The sequence below is a fragment of the Alternaria conjuncta genome, assembly GCF_024043145.1.
Source record: "Alternaria conjuncta strain BMP 0040 chromosome Unknown scaffold_17, whole genome shotgun sequence".
Lineage (NCBI taxonomy): Eukaryota > Fungi > Ascomycota > Dothideomycetes > Pleosporales > Pleosporaceae > Alternaria > Alternaria conjuncta.
This window is the reverse complement of record NW_026250106.1, coordinates 393,683-418,723: the sequence shown is the minus strand read 5'-3', so window position 1 is coordinate 418,723 and position 25,041 is coordinate 393,683. Positions and strand designations below refer to the sequence as shown.

Here is a 25,041-nt window from a genome sequence, read left to right as displayed (position 1 = left end):
ATTAGCTAGTCGGAGAGCAATGGCCTTGCCGCTGTCACAGGTTAATAAACCCTATTGAGTACATTCATGAAATAGAAGAGTCTCACATTCCGCGAGCAGAGCCCGTTACGATGGCTGTTCTATTCTGGTCTGAAGTGACTGCGTAGCTACGCGCCCATCGTGGTGCTCGAGAAGCCACTCGTGGTATACTTGCGAGTCTGGGGACTGCTTGACACACTGCTCTTGTTGGTAGACGAAACGACATGATGATTGTTGTTCTGGTGTGATAGCAAGTCGAGAGCCCGATACGAAGAAGAGAAGAAGAGGTAAACTAAGGAGACGACGAGGCAGTCGAGCATGCACCTCAGCGGCTACATATGCATATACATTACCCCAGATCTCCTCATTGACAGTACCGGGAAGCTCACAAGGGCTAACCGGGCATGCGGAACAGGCGTAGCGTATGCATAACCCCTCTCGTACCATGGGCATGTCGGTTGCATGGCGCAAACCTACGCATCCTCATCGGGTTTAAGAGGTCCGGGAATGACGTTGACAAGCTTGTCAGTCTAGTGCGAGTGCAGCAATTACACGAGTCGAGCGGTACGGTTCCGCACGCTTGCTTGGGCGGGTACGAGTCGAGTTTGAGAAAAGCATCGTTAACGACAGACGCGTGATGGGGAGAGCTAGTGTTGGGTGAAGGTGCGGGGAACTTCGGGGGTGCCAAGGAATCGCGAGTCTTCGTCCCGAACACGACAAAAGCGCGTCAGGCACCGACCGCGCCTACCATTGCTAGACGCGAACTACACCATGTCGCGCATGAGTATGGCGCCGCAGCGCAATCTGTCGCTGACAGAGGAACTGGAGAAGCTAGAGCAGTCCATCACTCTCACACTGCAAGGTAAACACAGCGTCGAGCACCCCACCATCGCGACTGACCCAAGCAGAAATCGACCAAAACTTCAGCCGCGCGCATCGCATCGTAACAACCGGTATCCTGCCGATCGTCGAACAATACGGAAAACACTCGGAAGCTGTTTGGGAAGGCTCCAAGTTCTGGAAACAGTTCTTCGAGGCCAGCGCCAACGTCTCACTTTCGGGCTACGAAGCCCCCGAGCAAGACGAATCAGCTGTACAAGACGAGACTGAACAGTCACAAACGTACGACGATGAGACGGTCGAGGACGAGGATACCGTGACTGGAACGACGACAACACCACCACGACCCTTGTCCGCACAAGAAGACGCCGAATCGACTCTCGGTTTCGACTCGCCCTCGCTCGGACACAGCACTCCGCGGGCTCCACCTTCCACCACAAGAGGCAAACACCACGAGGATGAGGAAGAGAGCGAATATGAGGAGCAGCCTCAGTTCGCTGGCATGTCTTCGCCATACGAAGCATTGAAATCCGAGTTTAGACCCAACATTGGCGGCACAAAGACGCCGAAGCTGGAACCTGTCACGCCTGGCAAGTCGCAAGCCCTTCCAGATATGAGCGGCTTTGAGTCCTCGCCCTTCATGCAGCCTACAGCCACGAAACAGTCCTACGTCAACAACGACCCGCTGCTTCATCGCGTTCTAGACAAGACATACCGCGTACAAGCTACACCACTTATCAGCCCGAGAAAGTACAAACCGACGGGTGCTTTCACTCCTCGCACCGGCGGCCAGCGCGGAGCACCTACACCACGAAGCGCAGCTACCAAGCTGCTAGACTTCGACTCTTCACCTCCCTCTTCACCAGCCCCACAACTACGCGCCGACATCTTTTCGCCCATGAAGACGCCGCGGACACCTGGTATAAGCATACAGACGCCTGCCAAAGGCAAACAACCCATGAGCATCCACCGGACTGGCGGCACAATCTTCGATGACAGCGACGAAGAGGACGACGATGTTGACTTCAGTCCTCCGAAGACCATACAATTCCATATTCCACAGAGCAAGCTGATGCAGACGCCTGGTAAGATTTCCCCTCCTCACATATCAAGCAATTGCTAACATACGGAACAGCCCGAGAAGCTAGCAAGCGCATTGTGGATGACCTGCTCATGACAGCTGGCGGCGATATCACAGACTCAACAGGTGGTATGGACGAGGACAGTCCGAGCGTGGTAAGACGGCAAGTGGATCTTGACGATAGCTTTTAGATGATGGATCGATGCCGCGAATACTTGAGTAGTTCTTTGAGCGTACTGCAGATAGACTTCGATACCCCACAGCACATAGAAATATGGTCGATCTAGAATCAGATGCACGGTGTGGGCGTCTTGCATGTGATGATCCACAGCGGAACACTAGCGCCTCAGACCCCTGCAGCAGCTGTGTCCGCGGTCGTCATTTCACCATAATCGCAGGCACCAAGTCACGAACAGCAAACTCCGACCGACCTCGATTCCTTCGCTCGCCCAAAACTACAATGCCAAAATCAAAACGACCGCCAACTTCGGGTTATGCCCGAATAGCCCAAGCCGAGGAAGAAGAAGACGACTCCGGCAGCGACTTCGAGGGCGACCACCACCAGAATCCCCTGTCCAACGCGCAATATGCACCAATCCAACCGCAGCGGAACTCGAATATGCGCATGAATGGCTCAGGCGCAAGCTCACCGAATCACAAAAAGGGCCCGTCAGGACGACGGCAACGTGCCAATTCCGGCGTGGACATCAAAGCCATCAATGCGCGATTTGAGCGGTGGGCCGACGAGATTGCGCAAAAGTTCAAGATCAAGAAGCAGAAAGACTCGGCAGACGAGGAGACGCTCGAGATCCATCACTCAGTCTTCCAGGCGCCAGACTGGGTGCGACCGGCAACGGCGGAGTCGCTCACATTCGACTACGACGTGCCCTCCGATCGCTTGACGAAGCTCGAATTCGACGATATCGTGGAAAGCGTCAGGACGGCCATCGAGATGGATGTACATCCCTTGTTGATTACACAGGGCAGTTCAGGCAGTTACTTCGCGCGCACCACACAGGGCAAGGTGGTGGGCGTGTTCAAGCCTAAAGACGAAGAGCCTTACGCGTCGCGCAATCCCAAATGGACCAAGTGGATACATCGCAACCTGTTTCCATTCTTCTTCGGTCGCGCCTGCCTCATTCCCAACCTCTCCTACATCTCCGAAGCCGCCGCATACGTCCTCGATACCCAGCTGCGCACCAACCTCGTCCCCTACACCGACGTCGTCGGTCTATCCTCAAAATCTTTCCATTACGACTTTTGGGATCGGCGCGCATACTACAGGAAAAGGAAGCCCTTTCCTGAGAAGCTTGGGAGTTTCCAGGTGTTCCTGAAGGGCTTCAAGGACGCGAACATCTTCCTCAAGGAGAACCCGTGGCCAGATCAGCATAACACAGCCCACAATGCGGACAGGGCGGCACGGAAGAAGAAGCGGAGATGGGCTGAGGACTGCAGGCCGAATGGCTCGCAGTCAGACGGCGAGGATGAGGACGAACAATCCGGTACTGGGGACGCGCAGCATCAACGGAGAGGCTTCTGGACGCCCGCAATTCAACAGTCGTTCAGGGAGCAACTGGAGAAACTGGTCATCCTCGACTACATCATGCGGAACACCGACAGAGGCCTGGACAACTGGATGATCAAGATTGATCAGAAGACGCAGCAGGCCTTCATTGTCGCAGAACCACCAAAGATGGAACGCGACGATGACGACGATCATCAACCGAGCTCCTACACAAGGCAATCGATGGAGGAATCTGACCCTTACGGGCGAAGGGAACCCATGACCACGACTAGCCGGTCGAACACACCCATGCAGAGCGGGCCGACACCCACAGTGACCATCGGTGCCATTGACAACAGTTTGTCGTGGCCCTGGAAGCACCCTGATGCTGTGAGTACCTGCTCAAACTCCCCCAACGCTATGCTAACATGATTACAGTGGCGCAGCTATCCCTTTGGCTGGCTCTTCCTACCCGTCTCGCTCATCGGCCAGCCCTTCTCCGAGGCCACCCGCCGCCACTTCCTTCCCCTCCTCACCTCGAAACAATGGTGGAGCGACACACAATCGGTACTCCGAAAGTGCTTCTCACAAGATGCCGATTTCAAGGAGCGCATGTATGCGAAACAGATCGCGGTCATGAAGGGACAGGCTTGGAATGTGGTGGAGACACTGAAGACACCGGATCTTGGGCCGCTTGAGCTCACGAGAAGGGCACGTGTATGTGTCTGGGATGACATTGTCGAGATACCCATCGCTGTGCCGCTGAGAGCTCCGTCCGCGGAGATGCGGAGGAAACAGCCACCAGGCAGACAACCAAGGGTGGAGGAAGAACATGAAGAAATGGATATCACAGCTGTCTCAACGCCGCCACAGAAGCCCCAGAAAGATCTCCTCATGAACTCGCCACCCCTCGAGTCCGCACACGAGAATCGCTTCAACCTCACGCGCGGCTCATCCTCTCTCGACGTACGACGTCCTGACCAAGGCCCAGAATCACCAGCGACTGTAAGCGACGTGTACTGGGGTTCGCGTAATTTGAACAGTCACTCAAATGGCCGGCCTCCGCATCAGTCGCGCATGAGTTACGATGCGCCTCGCCGAAACACGCGCGACTCGCGACACCATAGGCGACACTCCTTGACCCATAGGAGGGACCTTGATGATTATGGCTTTGACGACGATGGCGATCTAGGATACGCTGCAAACGAAGATATGGAAGGTAACAGGAAAAAGGTCATCGTAGAACGTTTGGAGATGGTCAAGGGGCGGAACCCGGTGTTTACCTGGTGTTGAGCAGATGATCGCCCAGTTTGAGGCATTTTTTATTTACATTATCGCATTATGCGTGAGAGAGCCGTCTTGCATCACGGGCGCAAGGTTGCTGTGACTATAGCATAGGCATCTGGTTGGGCAGCATGAGAGGCGTTTTGTCGTACAGAATCTACGGATAGCAACATGTGTGTAGTAGCGGGATAGCTCCGCTATCCTGCTGGTGCACCCACACCTTCGCGTACGCTGCGCAACCCCCACACCCTTTAATAACCTGAGTGATACATGCGCGTCGTCCGCGAGCTGATGAGACTCTTGCTTGCTTCTCTTGTGCAATCTTTATCGGCTCCCCCCGACAATCGCGGGCAGCGACCCTTTGCCGATGTCCCGTGAATTATCGAGAGGGTCATCTGACACTCCTGCTAGCCCTTCTCAGCCACACGCGATGACTTCCCACGATCAACAGGAAAGGCAACAGCGCCATTTCACCCACGCACCACGGTACAAATGAATGACTCTTTGTTCATCTGAACCTGTATCCGACCGCATTGTTGCCTGGCAAACCTGCCGCCGCTGGGACGCGAAACCATACGTCTACCTTCACTTACCCGACGACCGGGTATACTAAGCGACTACGCGCCATCATCTCAACATTTCGAGCCTCGGAACTTCGCGCCCTGCATCGACCGCAACCAGACTTCAGAGGATTCTCAGCAGTTCTGGGGGCTCTCTGAGCGCATCGAGACACCCTGAAAACGCGTGATTTGTGGCGAGCGAAAGGATCAGGGCTTGGCATCCGGACTATCAGATGCGCTTCGGCATCAACATCGTTGGAAGGGCTGGAAGAGCTTGGAAGCGCTGAGGGGACCTGCCAGAATTACCTGAAGCTCTCTCACCTGTAGAGTCCTTGTGACTTTGATTGCGAGCCCATCATGGACAAGTTTAATCCCGCCCTATTACTTGACCCGAGGAGGGTACGTAGAACAGGTATATCTTCAATCTCTCTCTTTCTCCTCACCTTCTTCCACCTCTTTACCCAAAATTGCCTACTTGCACTTGATATCAGTCCACGCATCTTCGTCATCGCTCCTTCCCTTTGACCACCACGCCCAGCATGGAGACTATGGGAGGCAGTCCAGCGTCTGACTCCTCTGCGAGGTCAGAGCTGGCCGTATACGAGCCTGCTGTGGAGCCCGATCCTGCCGCCTACGAGCCCATTGTCACCTCCTCACCCGTTGATTCGCTGCCGGATGCACCTGCGTTCACAAGTCACCCAGGCGCCGACGTAGAAGCAGAACCACACCCAGAACTAACCACGCACGTGCCAGGCGACCACATGGCCCACAACAACCAGGCACACAACAACGGAACGCCTGCAGCACACAGTCCGCAATTCGATCCACGCGCGCTTCTCAATCCGAACTCGTCGACTCCTAAGCGCCCTGCGTCATCCGGTAACGACACTGACCGCGGCCGTACTGACCCCACTATTGCTGGTCAAGTCTCGCTCGTCGAACGCCTACACAACGTTCAAGAGCGTACGTCATCACCTGCCAAGCGCATAAAGACTGAGCGGAAGAACGGCAATCGGCCCAACTTCGCTGGTGGGAGTGCACTTGAGCTTCAAGCCGGACAATCACCTGCCCCGCCGCCGCAACAAGGACCCGCAATCGACTTGACCATGAGCGACGACGAAGACGAGATCCAGGTCGTTCACGACAATAGCAACGATGACATCTGCATTGGCAAGCTCAAGCAGACCTATATCCAGGCTCACGTGGTCCCTTTTCCCGACCCTAAGAAGTTCCATGGCAATCATGGTGGCCAAAGCAGAATCAAGGTATCCTTCCGCCGGGGTGGCGGCCACAAGGGAAACCAGATCATCATGGTAAGATTGCAGTTCAACATACATGTGTGACATAAACTAACCAATACCTAGGTGCTTGACGGTATGGGTAAAGAGTTCGGCAGAGTCGACATGAAGACCGCACAAGGTCTCACACCACTGATCGATAGCGCGCAAACCAACGGTCTAAAGTGGCTGGCCTGGACTGAACCACGCCGAAAGCTTCCCAACGAAGGACCGCCTGGCAGTCAAATCTCTGCGCTTGTCGGTATGACTTTACAACTGTACTGCCCTCGTAAGTCTGCGGATCACCTTGGAAGGTATCTCAGAAGTAAGAACCTCATCCTTGAGAACCCCGTCTTCGAACTCGCGCGCCATGATTACTACAACCCACAGTCCAAGGAGGGGTTCCAGAAGAATCAAGTAGGACAACCCGATTTCCAGCCGTCCACCCAGTACGCCGTTGGCGCTGCCACAAACACCTACGTCCTTCGCAGTGTCGACGAGATCCGCGCTGATGTCGAAGACGTCTTCGACACGGTTGTGAGTGGCTCGGAAGAAGTTCCGATTCGAGAGCCTTCAACGCTCATCAAAACCGACCTGTACCCTCACCAAAAGCAGGCGCTTTACTTCATGGTCGACCACGAACAAGAACATCCGCCAGACGTTTACGATAAACGCAAGGACTCATTATGGGCCCCGAAGTATCGGGATAACGGACGCAAGTACTACATGCATATCATCACCGGCGAACAGACGGAAGATCAACCTAGACCTAGTCTTGGGGGTATTCTGGCTGACGAGATGGGATTGGGTAAGACACTCAGCATTCTATCACTCATCTGCGACGATGCCTCGATTGTATCCGCCAAAGACTTCTGCCAGAAGCGGCCACCTCCGAGGCCCTACCCAGGCATGATCCAGCCCACCATCAACAGTCGCGCAACACTTCTTGTTTGTCCTCTCAGCACCATGACGAACTGGAAGGAGCAGATCAAGGACCACTTTCCACAGGGCACAAGCACCCTGAAGTGGAAGCGGTACCACGGCTCAGAGCGGTTCAGCATAACACCTGAGGTCCTTGCAGATCACGACATAATCTTAACAACGTACCACATCATCGCGAAAGACCTCACAGACAAGAAACGAGCGTTGCCCTACATCAACTGGTTCCGCATTGTTCTGGATGAAGCACATACAATTCGCAACCCGACCAACCAGTCCAAGGCAGCATGTACGATGATGGGTCAACGTCGTTGGGCTGTAACCGGTACGCCTGTTCAGAATCGACTTGAAGATCTGGGTGCTCTCTTCAACTTCATCAAGTTGAAGCCTTTCGATACTCCCAGCGGCTTCAACCAGTTCATCCTCGGTCCTTTCAAGAACGCCGACCCCAACGTTGTAACGAAGCTTCAGCTGCTTGTCAGCACCGTTACCATTCGTCGTACCAAGGAGATCATCAAGGACGAGGTCCCCAAAAAGCTTGACTACGTTGTCAGATTGCAGTTCTCTAAGGAAGAGCAGCAGTTACATGACTGGTTCGAGAGGGATACTCAACGCAAGGTGAATGCTGTCACCCAGGGCGATAAGATGGGTGGACGATCATACGCCAAGATCTTGACCGCCATCCTAAATCTTCGATTGATCTGCGCTCATGGTCGTGATCTGCTCAGTGAAGAAGCGCTCAAGACTACCGACGGCATGACCTATGAGAAGCCCATGGAGATAGATGAGGAGGACAGCGATAGGCCACAGCTCGTAAGTACTATCCGCATACAAACTGTTGTGAGACATTCACTGACTTCGTTCATCAATATTTAGACACGTCAACAAGCCTACGAGATGCTCACTCTCCTCGATTCGACGAGTGCAGCGGACTGCCTGTACTGCCCAGATAAGAAGTCTTTATTAGAGGATGATTCCGATGACGACGAAGATGAAGATGGCAACGTCCAGGAAGATATTGGCTACATGACCACATGCTACCACCTCGTCTGCCCACGTCACATCAAGAAGCTGAAGGACCAGTGGAAAAATAACCTCATGGCAGATGGTTCAGTTCGTTGCCACGTTTGTGACGACGTCAACCGGCCCACGGTCCTCAAGCTCGAACGCACGGACTACTACAACTACATCGAGGAGCAGAATCAGATCCGAAAAGACCCAAAACTGGCGAAGAAGATCGGAAGCTACACTGGCCCGCATACAAAGACCCAGGCTCTACTCAACGACCTGCAAGAGTTCCGCGTATGGAGCGAGCAAAATCCAGATGAGAGGCCGATCAAAAGGTGAGTTGATACCTACATTACCACACCGAGACGTGCTTTACTGACCTTCACAGCATTGTATTCTCCTCATGGACCACACACCTCGACCTCATCGAAATTGCTCTCAAAAACGCCGGCCACTCTCTCGTCCGCCTCGATGGCCGCATGTCGCGCGAAAACCGCGACAAGTCTATGCAGGCACTCCGCGAGAATCCTGCAGTCCGCGTCATGCTTGTATCTATTGGCGCAGGAGGTCTCGGTCTCAATCTTACAACAGCCAACAAAGTGTTCATGATGGAGCCGCAGTTCAATCCGGCAGCTGAGGCGCAAGCTGTTGATCGTGTTCATCGGCTTGGTCAAGATAGGGAGGTTACTATCAAGCGCTTTATCATGCAGAACAGCTTTGAAGAGAAGATGCTAGTACTCCAGGATAAGAAAAAGGCTCTAGCTAATATGACGATGGCAAGGGAGCGCAAGGGCAAGGAGGAGGCTACGAAGCAGAGGCTGGAGGAGCTGAGGAGTCTCTTTAGATAGAGGGCATGGGACTTCATGGTGGGGAAAATGGCTGCTTTTGGTGCGTGGGCTGCTCTAGGGAGGGCAGAAAAGGCGGTACCTTTGCACGGAATCTCATGGTATCCGGACGGATACATCTGCGGGATTAGTGACTCCTGGGGAGTTTTCAGTCTTACGTAGCCTCTAGGCTTCGGCCTAATATTCTTGATACACTATAACTCATCTCATGTCCTGCAGCCTACATGGATATTAAACCCTAAAATGGACGAGATGCTAAGGCGATGTAGGCTTCTGGGTCGCTTTGTTTACATTGTTGTTAGTGGACTCTGAAGCCTACAACAGCATCAAGCATCAACATTTAGAACATTTGAGGGCAACGTAGACGTCTAAGTGATTTACTTTACGCCAACCTTACTTGCTCTCCTTCAATTTGATCAAGAGATCCTCCATACTAGACGCATACAAATCGAACTCGCCGAAGACATCCGTACATGGATCGTGTTCTTCAAAGTCCAAGTACGCAGTCTTGAACCCAGCCTTCCTCGCCGCAATCAGATCCCATGCATGCGCGGCAACAAACCACCTCTCCTCAATCCCCTTCGCCAACCCCCTCTCCGTCAAATGCCTATCCGCATTCTCATACACTCTCACATCTGGTTTCGCAATCTTGATAGCATCACAACTAAGCAAATGCTCTGCATCCAACTCAATCCCCGCATTATGATAATACGCCAAACTTGTCTCAGACCCCCCATTCGTAACACCATAAACATCCCACCCCGCCTCTCTCAGCCCATCAAAACAAGTCTTCAGCCCATCCCGCGGCCCCATGGCTTTAAACGCTTTCATTACTTCGTCGACGTCCTCGTCGGTGATGGCGTCGAGGGGTAGATCGACCACGGCACATGCGCGGCGGAAAGTCGACTTAAGGACTTGTGCGATGGGCACGTAGGAGCCGCTCATGGATACATATGTGAAGTCGCGCTGCGCGGCGTAGAACCAGCTGAAGAAGAGGGTTTTGGGGTCCACGGCTGCGGTGGTGAGTTTGGGGCCGAGACGCGATTGGATGGTGGCGATGGGGGCAGAGAAGGCGAAACATGTGCCTATTACGTCGAAGGAGGCGGATTTTGCCATTTTGGATGATTTCGGGGTTGCAATTGATTCTGGTGAGGTGGGATCTTCCCGCTGGGGATGGAGGGCGTGGGGTGTGTAAGCCGAGGATGCCACCGAATTGGGTTGAAGACCCTGTGACGTCAGCCTTTCCGGGGATGAGGCCGAACGGCTACCCCCAGCGCTGCTACTTGCATCTCATACCAGCGATATGCTCTCGGCGAAGCAAAAACTTAGGCTCGGTGATGAGGTATGCCTGGAGGTCCTTCACCAGCCCACGTGCTCCGCGCGCGGATCGAGGGATGATTTTTACTGGGGCTGAACGGAGGCGCCTTGCCTGTTACAACCCCTGCAAGCCTTGCTCAGCCGTACCTCTAGGTATCAACGTGAGATATAAGCTGAGCCTTTCCTGCATTTTCCATCTATATTTCATCCTCGTTTTCTTGCGTTTGAGCTTCCGCAATGCCTAGCATAGCGAAAACCGTGTACTGGGCCCTCGTCGTAGCGTGGGGCGCGTCGCTCTACCAAATCTATCTGAAAGATCTTTTTGCAATTACCTTTGGTGTTGGGCGCGTGATACAGAGCATCGACGACTTTCCAGAGTTTAGTTGTCGCCGTCTGGTGCATCCAAGGCTGGAGGCGTGCGAGGATATTTGGCTGGACAATGAGGGAAGAACATTGTATGCGGCGTGCGCAGGTACAGCGCCTAGATTGGCTTGGAATCAAGCGTACGTTATCTCACAGCTATGCCGCTACAAATGAACGCGGTTTCGCTGTCTGAATTACTGACTGGTATAGCATGAATGACCTCAACGTAACTGGACGGCGGCCCGGCGGCTCAGAGCTCCTCGCCTTGGATATAGACGAGCCTGGTGAAGACGGTCTCTACAATCTTCGCAGTATCAAGCCAATCGGCCATTATAAAGGAGTAGATGGTGGCTCTGATCTCGATCTTCTGGGCTTCGATGTCCAGATCTTGGACGACAACACCATGCGCTTCTACTTTGTCAACCAACGACCACCAGTCGATGCGTCCAATAGCATTGTCGATGCTTCTGAAAGTGGCGCGAACTCAACAATCGAGATCTTCGAGATGAGAAAGGGTCAAGAACAGATGCTTCATGTCCGAACCGTCTTTTCTGACGAGATTTGGACGCCGAACCGTGTTGCGGCGCTTGGCGATGGCTCTGGTGGATTTCTGGTTACGAACGATCATTCAGTCAAGGTTGGCATGGTACGTGGCAACCGTATCTAATCATATATCAAGTGACTAACGCAAACCAGCGTCTCGCACTCGACTACTTCATCGGTGGAGGAAACGTTGCCTACTGCGACGGAGCTGGGAAGTGTCACGCAGCCTACGACGGCAGTGAGGAACGCCAGTTCACACGATCAGACGCACCCAGTGAGCCAAAGTATAAAGCATACCTTAACAAGGCGCTCAGTTACCTTCCCAAAACGAGGCTCAAGTTCCCCAACGGACTGGCCCTCGGCCGAGACGGCCTCTTCTACGTCCCCAGCACCATCGACGGTCAGATCCGCGTCCTAGCACTCCAGCCCGACAACACCCTCAGCTTGGTCGATACCATTCACGTTGGCATGCCACTCGACAACATCTCACCGGACGCGAACGGTGATATGTACGTCGCAGGTTTCCCGGATCTATACCAATCCAGTAAAGGCTTTGACGATCCTTATAATGGCATTTCACCTGTCACTATCTGGCGTATCAGGAAGACGGTAGATGTAGGGAAGACTGGAGTAAGAAGCGTGGATTATAGGGTTGAGAAGGTTATTGAGGATAAGGATGCGAAGGTGCTGAGTGGGAGTACGACGGTTAGGCATGATGTCAAGACTGGGCGATTGTTTGTCAGTGGTAAGTCGATGATCATGGTGCGCGTTGATGAAATTGTGCTAATCCTCAATAGCTGCGGTGCACCCGTTCCTTGTGGTTTGCGAACCTACGAAATAAACGATCATACCGAGGCTGCATGACATCATGCTCAAGGAAAAGACTAAACGTTCATCTAAAGCTGGCAACCTAGAAGTCTACATTAGTTTCAGACTTTGTTGTTTTTCGTTCTTACGCTAATATAGACTGCAGCGCAACTGTTCAACTTGTTTCTTGTACGAGGTGATCACATGGGGCCCATGAGCAATAGTTTTGAGTTGAATATTCGGTTTTTAGTTTATTTCTGCTGCCACTTTCGCTTTCGGGAGAGGATCTTCGATCAAGCCGTCATCTTTGTGTTCAACGGAAAAGACATCGACAAAGCACAAAGCGCTTTTGGTGAGTCGTACAATAATCCGGCTTTTCGAAAGCATGGGTAGATGACGGAGTACTTTGAGAAAACAGCAGAGAACCGCAGTCATGTGATCCTTGCCTCTAGCTTTTTGATAGTCGAACTTTTGCAGATAAGAGAGAAAGAAGAACAGAAGAGAGAGAATATTGTATACCTTTCAGAAGAGCCCGAAAATCTTGCCACTGGCTTTCCAAAAGACGAAAGCATGTTGCGCTGGTATTTCTGTCTAGGAAAGCTGCGACACTTGCCGGTGTCGCGTAGGCTTTGCATAGACATTCCTCAACTCATTATGTGAGTGATGTACTCGCTACTCCGAAAGCGAAAACAGGACAGACATGCCAGGAAAGCAGTCGAATTTTAGTGGACTGGGCTCGGGAAACATGGATGGTCGACCAAGCGATTTTGGAATTGCACAGATCATAGTGGAGTGCAAAGATGCAGAGAAAGAAGTGGTACAGAAGATAATTTATACAATCACACCAAACGCCATAGAACGCCAAACAGACCCATTTGAATCTGTTCAGTATAATTTCATAAAGCCGTACCATGTTAGTTTCGAAGAAGATGTCCGTATAAGTTTCCGGCGAAATCTGCTAAAATTACATGCCTTGCGACTTTTAGTAGCCATGAGCATATGTCCATAGCCGCATACAGCAGTGTCCTCGAGATCTTTTGAACAGCAAGAACATGGCTTGTAGCGTACATGTAGAGTTCATCATTCTGCTTGATGGTGTAGCAGCTTTCGAATTTCACCAGGCCGAGACATGGAACGTCGCAATCAGGTTTTCGATACAATGTAGGGAAGAATAGAAACTGGACTCATCCAGCTTTGGTAAGCACATTTTGTTCAAATACGAAGATGAAGTGTGTCGATAAGAGAAGACGCCCGCACGCCCGACACTTATATACCTCTCTTCCCCAACCATAGTTCCACATCCGCTCTAGCTTCGTCCACTACCTTGGACCTGCGCAAAAAGACCCCTGGCGTCTCTGCGCCACCTCACCAGCGCCACCAGATTCGCACACGGAGCGCACTGCACCCATGCATGCGTCAAGTTGCAGACCACCTCATCCACCCTCTTCCTATCCCCGTCATCGAGCCCAGCAGCGAAGTCCTCCCAGTTCTTGGCTGTGATGTTTTCGTTGGTCTCGGCTTCGCTGAAGATACGGTAGACCGCCATGGTGACGTCGTTGTCGACCTCTGCAAGGATTTGTTCGCAGCGGTTGGTGGACATTGTTGTATTTGGCTTGGGTGGGGTTCGCAATCGTTTGGGGTGTTGTGGCTTTGATGTAGTTGGCAAAAGTAGTTCATGTATTGCTTCAGGGTAAGTAGGGTATTTATTTGAGGAGGCAATGTGGGTGAGGACGCGGATTATGTACGAAGTGGTAGCCGGCTTCCATGTTTGCGCAGCCCGAAGATTGAATGAGATCACATCGATTGACCCTTCAAGTGTTCGCACCATCGATAAGGCTCAATTTCATTTCCACAAATCAATGTACCGATTTCCAAGGGCGCAATGGACATGCAAGGAATTTCCGTGTCTTTGCTAACAAACTAGAAAGCAGACCAGGCGCAGACATCGCTTCTTGTGGATGACGTTTTGAAGATATAGACACTGTTATGGTATGAAAAGATAGACAGCACGAACGAAGAGGGATGTTGAGCCTCGTCCTCGCCTGCGGGGTTGAAGCAGCCGCACAGGGCAGGCGCGGACATTGGACGGTCTCTTCGTATTTTGAACCCCGCAGACATTAAATCGTTGGGTTCTGTTTTCGAACTGGTCCATTGTTGTATAGGATAAAGATGACATGGTAGAGGAGAAGCCATCGAATTGAGAACTGGGAGATTTTCATGTGAACCACGAGAGTCGGTGCCGCGATCATGTCTTCCCATCCATGGCATTTTAGAAATGAACAGAAGCGAGCCGTCTACCGAGACATGTGTCAGAGTCAACGTAGATTCAAGCTTGCCGTAAGATTGTCAAAAGGCCAGAAAAACAGGCATGGAGTAAGCCTGGACGTGATTTTGGAATTTCAGTGAGAGGAATTCATCTCGACGCAATCATCGATGGTGACCCTGGCAATTTTCGGTTTTCTGTCTGCAAAACAGGATGCAAAGTAGATTTCGTGCAGCAAAGCCCTTAATTTATAGAGAAACCAAGACCAAGGCGCCAACTCAACAGCATCGCCATTTTTGTTGTGCTTTTGTAAGAACGGAAGCAACCTAAAGGCCAGACATCGCAAGGTAGTCCGCCATTTTTGAGTACGAGGACAAAGTCCAAAAACCAAAGACATAGAGCGCGTGCACAATCGTTTCTGGTGTATGCAAAATGCCTCAGGAAGAGAAGACATGCAACAGAAAACGACGTCTTTTGGTATCTTGGGGAAGAGATGGAGAAGGAGAGAGGTGAGTCCACAGGGAGATTTTACAACAACTCGAGATCCCAGTCCACACGCACACCATCAGCTCATCATCGGAAAATTTTAGAGTGAAGCGCAAAGCCGGTGCCGCAGACATCGCCTGCTTCCACGGTCTTTTGGGGGTTTGCTGCTAGAGCCGCATTGGAGAAAGGCAGACATCTTCGTTTCCGTTGAAGATTTTATTCCTTTGCAAGCTTGATCCAGAAACGCAAACATGTGTGGTCGAGTATGCGTTTTTGGCTTTTGGGCAGCTGTTCAGGAGCCACCAGTCATACGATGTAGGGCCCCATCTTTTGATTTGTGCAAAGCTCCGAGAGCGGAAATTCCATTGCACCGTCTTTTTGGGTTTTGGAGAATGTGGTGAGGAAAGGCGCGGAGGCGTAGACATGACTCAGGAGATTGAGGATTTTGAAAAAAAGGAGGGAAGCACCCATGACACGTAACTCCATGGTTTTGGGAAGAAACACTGGGTGAAATATAAGAACAGGAAGACTTGGAAGCCGAGCAAGAAGGTTTATATACACATCCAGGGACAGCGAGCACGTGAGCTCGTGTTGAATGCGATTCAAAAGTGCGCGAGGATAGACTGATGTCAACCCATCGGAGCTCGGCGCATGCCCCGTCGCATGCCGATCCGTGAACACCCGTTGCAGCACCACACGTCAACCCACAACAGCGACTGAGCAGAGAAATGATCAATTCTTCATACCAAGATTAGTCTACCACCAAAATACTATATGCACCTCTATATCCCACTATCCCTCCATCTACCGCTTCACCAACCCAGCAGCAGCAGCCTTCATCTCCGCCTCCTCATTCTTCTTCCTCTGGGCCTCAATCTCAGCCCTCGCCTTCCTCTTCTCCTCCTGTTGCAACTGATCCGGTCTTCGCTCAGCAATGTCCTTTGGCTTGTTATCCGAGAAGAAGAACTTCAGACCCTTCTCGATAATGTAGCAGGCGACGAAATCAAATGCCATGATGCTCGTAATCATGATCTTGAAGTCGGTGGTGAAGGGGACGAGCTTGAGCTTCTCGTTGAGTTCGGGGATGAACTCGGTAGCGCAGGAGAAGGCGACACCGGAGACAGAGACGAGACCCCAGTACATGCCCTTGTTCTCGCGGATGGACTCGCGGAAAGGTCGGCCTTGGTAGTTGATGGCGAAAGTGGAGATTTGTTGAATGAGTTGCAGGAGGTAGATTGCGGAGTTGAGCAGAGATGGCTCAAAGTCCTTCTCTAGATCTGGGTTGGGGTCCTTGGGCTCAACGCGCTGGACGTATTGGCTGACGTAGATGAGGGTGATGATGTGGATAGCGAACTGTCCGAGTACGGAGCCGATGATGTACGTGTTGAAGATGTTGTGTTGAGGACGTTCTTTCGACAGTGTCTCGACGGTCTTTGCGCGCGAGATGGACAGAAAGCAAACGCTCATCATCATACCGGAAATGGTAACCTGACCGTCACCGAACTTGATACCATCCAGGTAGAGGACTGACAGACTGTAGGCGGAGATCAAGCAGTTGAGAGCAAGAATCTTGTACATCTGGATTGTAGCGACGAGTGTGCAACGGCCTTGGCGGATAATGTTGGGAATGGCAACGACGTTGGCGAGCTTAGAGGTGAAGGGCGCAGCGACGGAGGCATCACCAAGCTTGATGGTCGGGGGCTCACCGGCCAATTCTTCCATTTCCTGTGCCATCATCTTCTCTTGCATTTGCTGAGCGAAGTTGGCAGCGGCCTGAGGAGGCTGAACTTGGCCAGGCTGCTGTTGAACGAGGGTACCGGTAGATGCCGATCCATTTGCAACACCGTTGGCTCCTGGGAGAAGACCCTTCCTCTTCGCTTGGTTCTCCATAGCCTTCTCGTAGTGAGGGTTGGTCGGACCAGGTGGGTAGAGATGGGCAATCATGATCGGAACAGGAGGCTGGGGCTGGTTGAAGCGTGTCATGAGGTTGCATTGCTTCTCGTAGACGTTCTTCATCTGGGTGTTACGGAAGTGCTCGCCAATCTTGTCGAGATCCTCGCGAGTACCGTTGAGAAGAGCGACACCAATGTGAGCCTGCTTCAGCGCACCAACATCGTTGGTGCCGTCACCAGCCATGAGTGTAGTGTAACCGCAGTCCTTGAGACCGAGAAGGATTTCCTCCTTCTGCTTTGGCGAGACACGAGCGTAGACCCAGGTGTATCGCAGAATTTGCTTCCATCCAGGCTGGCCAGCGAATTTCGAAAGGGCGTATCCAGTAAGACAGATATCCTTGGACTTCAAGATCTCGGCGTCCAGAGGCTTTGTAGGGTCGACGGGAATGCTGACCTTGTCGTCAACGCTGCGCCAGACAAGCTTCTCGCCCGATTCGTCATTCTCAGGTGCGTCGAGGATGTAGCAGTCGCGGTCGACAATCTCAACCTGCTTAGCGACATGGACAGCGGTCAATGGGTTGTCACCAGTAATCATGACAACACGATGACTGGACTCGTTGAGGGAACGGACAGCCTCGACAGCGTCAGGCTTGAGAGGGCATTGGAGGACGAGGAAACCGGCAAAGTGCAAGTCAGACTCGACTTGCTCACGCTTGAGATCGTTGATGCGGTTCTGGCCCCACTCTCCCTCTTCGGAGATGAACTTGTATGCGAGAGCGAGGACACGGCCACCATTACGGGTGAAGTGCTTGAACGTCTCCTCGTAGTTTGGCGGGGTGTTGACCAACATCTTGCGAATAGTCTCGGGCGCGCCCTTGACTGCAGCGATTGTGCTCTTGACCTTGCGGCCAGTCTTGGTGTTGTTGACGATGACGGTAGCGACGGAGCTCTGGCGTTTGAGAGCAGACGAGAATTGGAAGCGGCGGCGGATGTGTACGAGTTCGGCTTGGGATTTGGGGGTAGTCATGGTGGCTTGAAGTGTGTCCTTCGCTCCGAGTTTCCAGCCGAGAGACTGGAGGGTTGCCTTCTCCATAGGCTCTCCAACAGTTTCACCATCGTCGAGTTTGACCAACGCGTGAGCGGCGGCGAGTACCAGCGTTGTCTCAGTAGCGACGTCTGTAACCTTTGCAAGATCAGTGTGCGCACCGTCTGCTGCAACCGTAGCACCATCCTGGCCCAGTGAAAGTCCAGCAATGCCGTCCACGACCAAGTCTTCACCAGTCAGAGTACCGGTCTTATCGAAGCAGGCAACGTCGACCTGCCCAGCGAAGGGAATGCGGAAGGGCTCGGTACAGAAGATGGCGTACTTGCTCAGAGCAGCGAGGGAGGTGTTGACAGCCAAGCTGAGCTCCATGGGAAGCTCGGGAGGGACGACGCTGGTAACGATGAGGACGCAGTCGAGGAGCAGCTTGTTACGCTGGCGGTCGAGTCTGACACCCTCCTGCCAGACGTACCACGAGGCAGCGACGGCGAAGACGGTAAGGAAGAGAATGAAGAAGAGGGCTTCGACGTTGTTGGCTGAGACGCGCTCGGTAGCGAAGATCATGGTCCTGACGAGGCTGCCCTGGTTGGTCTCGAAACCAGTCTTGATAACAACAGCAACAGCGCCCTTGTCCGGTGGTGGCGGGACTCCAGACGAAAGCCTAGTGACGTTGCCGCCATCCTCCTCAGCGTCGCTACCGTGCGAGACCTGGAGCACCTTGGTGCCGCCCCAGAGGAACGAGTTCTTGTCCAGACCCTCGGGCTCAATGCGCGCATCGCCAGGTCGCAGTTGTACGGATTCCTTGAGCACCGGTGTGCTCTCTCCGGAAAGCATAGCCTCGTTGACAATCGCGGAGCCTTCGAGAAGGAGCATGTCGCATGCCACACCAGAGTCTTCCTTGGTCCGGCCTGCGCTGACGACATCGCCGGGGAGGAGCTTGTCGCTCATGATCTCCTGCCACTTCTTCTGCCTGTACACCAGAATCTCATAGGGCTTGATGCTCATGCCGCGGAACTCGTTCAGGGTCCTCTGTCTCTGCCACACGACGGTGCTCTCGAAAGCGACCAGCATGAACAGGGTGAACAGCGAGTAGTACCAGTATTCGTCCAGCATCCACAGTCCAACGCAGAAGATCTGGAAGACGAAGAAGGGCGCGACGGCGTGTTCCTTGAACAGCTCGGTGAAGGTCGGGACGGGGATATCGAACGCGTTGTCGCCATAGTGCTGGGTGAGGCGCTCAATCTCGGCGGGCGAGGTGAGGCCCTGCGTCTGCTGGAACGTCTTGAGCTGGGGCTTGGGTTCGATATCGAGCGGGTAGGAGAGCGGGGCGAAGGAGCCTTTCTCGGCGTCGTAGAGGAAACGGCGCTTCTGGAAGAGGAAGGAGAGGTTCGACTTTCCGCCCACGTTATCGCGCACCAATGGCACAATCTCAGCGGCACCCGCGTTCTTGACGGGCTGCACTTTGATAAGCGATGCCGAGCGCACGTCGCTGGCCGAGGTGGTGGTGAAGGCGCTCTTGAGGTTGACGTTCCAGTGCGTCATGAGCCAGAAGAGCGACTGGAAGGTGGTGATGCTGGCGACCCAGACAAAGGTCCATTCCGACGACTGGATGTACTGCTCGTAGCGCTGCGGCGAAAAGTATATGGCGGAGAAGGCGGGCCACACTATTAGAAAGGGCCAGATGTACGTGTGCAGCTGCAGCGGCAGCGGGTTGTGCAGGCTGGCCTGCTTGATCTGGGGGTTGTCGACAAGCGGGGCCATGGTTGTGGTTGTCGTGTCCAGACGAACGTCAGTCCTCGAAGATTATTGAGACCCTTTGCCTTCGCGCCCGCCGCCGTCGGCGCTACTTTGCCCGATGCACGTGGCGGAGCATTCACGAACATGGATTGAAAGCGGATTAGCGTCCGCCGTGATTTGTCCGTCTACTGAACTCCTTCATCTCAACGTTCTGTTTCCAGCCTCGACGGCTTCACTCTCTTTGTTCTACATCATCTATCGAACAATGAATACTCCACAGCGGTCGCAGAAAACCCCGCCAACGACCCTCTGCAAAGCGCCGGCCCTCGCAGCCGCATCACTTCTGCCCAGATAGCATCCATCCGATCTTCGAAAAACGTATCCGTCCATGCGACATGCCGCATTTCAAGCTCGAGATGCTGTCTACTACTGATGTGCCTCTTTCCACACAGTTCTGATAGCTGCGCGATCCACCACATGCGCTCTTCCCCTGTAGCGACACAACTCGCAACGACCAGGACCCAAAGCAACATGTTGAGATTCTTCTCTCGCCCCCATGTATTGATTAATGATGAATCTGGTCGATCTATAGCGACACGTAATCGAGACAGAAGGATAGCGAAGATCTTCGTGTTCAGTGGTAGTGCACGAAGTACTGCGTACACGAAGATGAGGGCTGCTGCAAGTAGGGCCTCAACCACACTCGCTGCATCCGCTCTAGCCTTGAGATGATCGTAGCAGTCGCTTTTATGGTCATGGATGCTCTGGTCAAAGCGCAAGAAGTTGTGTGAGTGATCAGGTACTGAGAGGACCGTGAACTGCGTTTCATAGAGGACATTGCTTAGAGTGAGACGTTCGACACAGCCGACCCAGTGCGACGATACTGCTAGCGCGAGTCGATGGAGTTGATAGAATATCTTGAAGCAGTCGACCGCGCCGCAAGAAAGGTGCAGCAGTGACGTTGGCGACGTTTGTGCCGCTTCTTCTCTGAGCTCGTCCGGCAAAGGAGGCGTATCCGGGTCCAGACTTATATGTGCGAATGATGGGTACGTGCGAGAGACTACTGCAGTGTGAAAGTCCATCCTGCCAAATGATTTAGTGGTGAGGTTACGCGATGGAAGGCATTTAGCTTACCATATGATGCCACGCAGCAAGCCATCATTGTGACCAAAGGCAAACAGCCCACCTCGCAGCTTCACCATACGCTTCAGCGCTGTGACGTGAAGTTCAGCCGCTTCATAGTCTCCAAGAAGATTCTGGAACAGTTAGCATGGGTCATTCCACGGGAAGACATGCTCATACCTCGAGATTTGCCAAAGTCAATACAGTACCGACCACCTCATCAGATATACATCCTCCAGACGTCGCAAGTTTGCAGTTGACGGCCTTGATTGCTTCATTCTTGTGCTTGAGTTTGCAAACTCTCAAGTCAGTGGGTTCATTGGCCAGCATGCCGTATAGTGCCCAGCTTGCTAGAGTTGCATGCAGCAAGCCAGCATCACTTGAGATGAGTGATTTCCACGTGTGCTGGGCATCGATGGCGACTGCATTGTTCCTGGGTGCACTTTTGTCTGTCTTGGTGTCAGCGAACGGGGCCCTTGGCTTCAGAATTTGCCCTCGTAGTTGGACAACGTGTATCGACTCTACGTACACAATTGGAATAGCGCATTCAGCCCTGGAGTTTCAGGTATGGGTGAAGCCTTGGAAGGATCTATCCGATCATCATCCAGGCCGCATTTCAGCCCTGGCGCTAGTGTTTCATCCGTGTCTTCTCTCTTGTCTTTGCCATCTTCCCCAGCTTTCGAAGATGTCCTTGGTTCAGACCTATCTCTAAGGTCATTCGGTCTTGCTGCTCCCTTCTCTTTTGATCGCCGTATATCTTCCGTCTTTCTGCTATTGACCTTCTTTTTCTTGATCCGAGGTTCGGATATCCGGAATCGGTTCTTTAGCTTCTTCTTCGCCATGGCTGTGCTGATCGAAGAGTGTTGAGACGGGTTGATCTGCGGTCCAGCCATCTTCATGTCGAAGTGATTGCGCATCACCAGCCGTCGTATCATGTATCGTTCCGCACCAGCTGGGTTATATGGCTTATCCGTCGTTACAAAGAATTCGTACTCGCGCTCCATGATTTTGGTGAGCCTTGTCGATGGATCTGATGTGAGGGGTACCTCCGTGATACAGAATTATAACTACGCAGTCAACAAATAATGGCTTGCGGCAAAATTTAGAGACTGTGGCTGGGGCGTTCGATATACCGCCTGTATATTCAATGTGGTACTTCGGCCTCCGACTACCACACCTCGTCATGTGCAACCATAAGCCACCTCATCGGCCGAAGCAGCGACCTATGCCCGGAGATAAGCTCGCGTAAGTGGTATCGAGTGTATGGGAAGTCATCTTGGCTGGCTTATATAAGACCTATGCTGATTACGGCAGCGGGGTCAACATGCGAGGTACTGTGCCATTGGACAACAGCAACACACGACGCGCGCCTCGTATGCGATAAGCGTCGGGCTTTCCGCCGATGTGTAAAGCGGCTGAGAGGGAAGCGCGGGGGGCCAAAACTCGTATTCTGGTAGCGACGCGCATGGGCGAATGATTCATGCAGCCCTACAGCGCGTCGAGAATCATGACTGCTGCATTTCGGGGATATCTCTACTCTACATACACAACACCTCTACAACCCCGAGTTGAATGCCACACCTTCAACGCCAACAGCCTACCCGAGACTCATTTCCATATCTATTTGCTCTTATCCTCTCTCAGACTGACGATCTGGTTGAGCACAATCTTATCCTCTGTGGAGTCAATATCGACACAGAAGTAAGCAGTGCGCAGCGCCTGGAAGCGCACAAGAGCATCCGACGATCCGCTCAGATCGAGTGAAGTCTCGCTGATGAGATCCTTGATACCCCGCTCGATGACCGCTTTGTCGTGAATGATTTCGGAGTTGGGGTTGAGATCATCAGCCCAGCCGCCCGTCTTCCAGTCCAGTGTGTTGGGTGACTCGGTCTTGAAGAGCGAATTGTACAGACGTGCTGTGACGGGAACGGCTGTTGCAGCGTCCACCCATTGAACGTAGGCTTTCGGCTTCTCGGTACCAGGCACCTTGACAGCCTTGATCTCAGACACGTTGCCGTTCTCGTCCTTGGAGAAAGATGTCGCACGGATCGCGAAGGGAACGTTGTATAGACCCACGGCCTTGTTTGGCGCCAGACGGAAGTAATCGGCGCTGTCCTCCTCTCTGAAGTCGCTGCGATCGATGTAAACGGCACTACCAATCTTCACCTTGCGCTCACCAGATATGGTGCCCTTTGGATCGTACGGTACTGTGATCTCTTGTTCGTCTTCGGTCGCAAAGTCTTCGATGACTACTTTGATGGGGTCGAGCACCATCATCTGACGCGGTACGGTTCGCTCGAGATGTTTGCGAATCGAAGCTTCGAAGCGTGGCGGCTCAATTTCGGAAAGCGAATCCGTGACGCCGAGCTCGTCCACGAAGTTGAGCATGGCCTTGGCTGGGATGCCGCGACGGCGCAGCGCAACCATGGTGAAGAGTCGGGGGTCGTCCCACCCTCGTACTACACCAGGTATCTTTTTGGTCTCGACTGTGCCATCCACGTTCTTCTTTTCGACAGTTGTGCCTTCGACGAGCTGGAGGATGCGTCGCTTCGAGAGGATCGTGCCGCCAACGCTTAGGCGTCCGAACCTACGGGATATTAGCATGGGTGAGTCTAGGTGGGAACCGTCACTTACTCTCGCTGCATTGGTCCCTTCTCCTCCGACTTGGGCACTTTCATGTCCAACTGCTCCAGCAGCCAGTCGTACGAGATACGCGACTGGCGGAACTCGACTGTACACAACGAATGGCTGATTCCCTCGAGAGCATCGCAAATGCAGTGGGTGAAGTCGTAGGTAGGGTAGATTCTCCACTTGTCGCCAGTCCGGTGGTGGTGGTTCTCCTTGACAACGCGGTAGGCGGGCAGATCCCACATCTGCGGGTTGCCCTCATCCGGGTCCGTCAACTTCTGCTTCATGCGCAAGAAAGCCTCTCCAGCCTGGTATTTGCCATCGCGCATCGCCCGGAATTCCGTGAGGGACTCTTCGATCGGCCGCGTGCGGTGTGCGCAGCCATAGCGTTTGCCTCTGTTGTCGGGTCCTCCGCGCTGGTTGTTGATCTCTTCGCCTGCGCCAGAGTTAGTACTGCGCATATGACGATAGCTATGCAGACTTACGTGAGCAGTGGCACACATAGGCGCCGTCCTTCTTGATAAGCTGCTCTGCAAGCTCGTACAGCTTGTCAAAGTTGTCGCTGCTGTATGTGATCTTCCACGGCTCGAAGCCTAGCCACTTGACGATATCCAGGATGGCAGTGAAGTAGATCTCGTCCTCCTTCTCCGGGTTGGTGTCGTCGTATCGCAGGTAGCACTTGCCATTGTGATGCTTTGCGAAGCCAAAGTCGACGGCGATGGCCTTGGCGTGACCGATGTGGAGGAAGCCGTTTGGTTCGGGAGGGAATCGGGTTCTGACTTCTGACACGGGCTTCTCTTCGTAGATGCGCTTCAGCCAGCCCTCAGAGAAGATGCTCGTCGGCTCACTCTTTGTGCTGGGCTTGGCCTGCTCTTTGGGTCGGAGGGCATGCTCGGCCTTCTTGGCCTTTGCTGCTGCTTTCTTCGCGGCCTTCTCGAGCGCACGCTTCGAAGGGCCCTTCTCCTCCTCGGCGGCCGGTGGGGCGGGAGCTGTAGGTTCCGCCATGTCTGCGCGACGTCAGTACACGTGTTGTCGAAGGTGCGTTGTGCGGGATGTACACGTGACTTTACAGCAGAAAGAAGACGCGTCGAGTTCGTTACTTACCAGGAAAGTGTCGATGTTGCGGAGCTCGTGTGCTGCGGGAGGGGCTCTATCAATAACTTTGGAGGGGCATTGACTCAAACGCGCTACACCAGCCACACCCCTGACGCCACACCTACACGGCACCTCAACTTTCCCACCTGTCGCCCTCATCCACATCACACGCTGTGCCACCCACCCCTGGGTCGTGATCGCGTGCGATTCAATCAACCCTCCAATTCATATGGCTGTCAGCGACTCTAAACGCTTCAATTGGCGTGCGTCGGGACCTGATCCCTTCACAACACGACTCTCACACCCGGACTCTAAGCCACCTAACGCTTGAGGATTCCAAGGGCGTGATCAAAGTATCGTGGTTGTCTCGAAATTATATGACGACAGTTA

At 53.2% G+C, this 25,041-nt stretch overlaps 9 protein-coding genes across 9 annotated transcripts; 4 read left to right on the top strand and 5 right to left on the bottom strand.

The window, feature by feature from the left end:
* Positions 1 to 789: 789 nt before the first annotated feature.
* J4E85_009522 (uncharacterized protein) lies at positions 790 to 2,130 on the top strand (the record flags this gene model as incomplete). The annotated part of the gene is made up of 3 exons (XM_051473745.1): positions 790 to 880; positions 927 to 1,943; positions 1,994 to 2,130. 3 exons carry the CDS (start codon positions 790 to 792, stop codon positions 2,128 to 2,130), a joined length of 1,245 nt encoding a protein of 414 aa, XP_051322530.1.
* A 269-nt stretch (positions 2,131 to 2,399) lies between these two features.
* On the top strand, positions 2,400 to 4,736 carry J4E85_009521 (uncharacterized protein; the record flags this gene model as incomplete). The annotated part of the gene is made up of 2 exons (XM_051473744.1): positions 2,400 to 3,833; positions 3,882 to 4,736. 2 exons carry the CDS (start codon positions 2,400 to 2,402, stop codon positions 4,734 to 4,736), a joined length of 2,289 nt encoding a protein of 762 aa, XP_051322529.1.
* A 1,090-nt stretch (positions 4,737 to 5,826) lies between these two features.
* J4E85_009520 (uncharacterized protein) lies at positions 5,827 to 9,359 on the top strand (the record flags this gene model as incomplete). The annotated part of the gene is made up of 4 exons (XM_051473743.1): positions 5,827 to 6,600; positions 6,652 to 8,316; positions 8,380 to 8,846; positions 8,900 to 9,359. 4 exons carry the CDS (start codon positions 5,827 to 5,829, stop codon positions 9,357 to 9,359), a joined length of 3,366 nt encoding a protein of 1,121 aa, XP_051322528.1.
* A 390-nt stretch (positions 9,360 to 9,749) lies between these two features.
* J4E85_009519 (uncharacterized protein) lies at positions 9,750 to 10,472 on the bottom strand (the record flags this gene model as incomplete). The annotated part of the gene is made up of 1 exon (XM_051473742.1): positions 9,750 to 10,472. The coding sequence occupies one exon, from the start codon at positions 10,470 to 10,472 to the stop codon at positions 9,750 to 9,752; it is 723 nt and encodes a 240-aa protein (XP_051322527.1).
* Positions 10,473 to 10,910: 438 nt separating this feature from the next.
* J4E85_009518 (uncharacterized protein) lies at positions 10,911 to 12,420 on the top strand (the record flags this gene model as incomplete). Its single annotated transcript, XM_051473741.1, has 4 exons — positions 10,911 to 11,176; positions 11,247 to 11,682; positions 11,733 to 12,324; positions 12,377 to 12,420. 4 exons carry the CDS (start codon positions 10,911 to 10,913, stop codon positions 12,418 to 12,420), a joined length of 1,338 nt encoding a protein of 445 aa, XP_051322526.1.
* Positions 12,421 to 13,652: 1,232 nt separating this feature from the next.
* J4E85_009517 (uncharacterized protein) lies at positions 13,653 to 13,986 on the bottom strand (the record flags this gene model as incomplete). Its single annotated transcript, XM_051473740.1, has 2 exons — positions 13,653 to 13,716; positions 13,787 to 13,986. 2 exons carry the CDS (start codon positions 13,984 to 13,986, stop codon positions 13,653 to 13,655), a joined length of 264 nt encoding a protein of 87 aa, XP_051322525.1.
* A 1,953-nt stretch (positions 13,987 to 15,939) lies between these two features.
* J4E85_009516 (uncharacterized protein) lies at positions 15,940 to 19,830 on the bottom strand (the record flags this gene model as incomplete). The annotated part of the gene is made up of 1 exon (XM_051473739.1): positions 15,940 to 19,830. One exon carries the CDS (start codon positions 19,828 to 19,830, stop codon positions 15,940 to 15,942), a length of 3,891 nt encoding a protein of 1,296 aa, XP_051322524.1.
* A 1,106-nt stretch (positions 19,831 to 20,936) lies between these two features.
* J4E85_009515 (uncharacterized protein) lies at positions 20,937 to 21,932 on the bottom strand (the record flags this gene model as incomplete). The annotated part of the gene is made up of 3 exons (XM_051473738.1): positions 20,937 to 21,062; positions 21,109 to 21,377; positions 21,458 to 21,932. 3 exons carry the CDS (start codon positions 21,930 to 21,932, stop codon positions 20,937 to 20,939), a joined length of 870 nt encoding a protein of 289 aa, XP_051322523.1.
* Positions 21,933 to 22,548: 616 nt separating this feature from the next.
* On the bottom strand, positions 22,549 to 24,561 carry J4E85_009514 (uncharacterized protein; the record flags this gene model as incomplete). Its single annotated transcript, XM_051473737.1, has 3 exons — positions 22,549 to 23,515; positions 23,563 to 23,992; positions 24,042 to 24,561. The coding sequence occupies 3 exons, from the start codon at positions 24,559 to 24,561 to the stop codon at positions 22,549 to 22,551; spliced, it is 1,917 nt and encodes a 638-aa protein (XP_051322522.1).
* Positions 24,562 to 25,041: the final 480 nt, after the last annotated feature.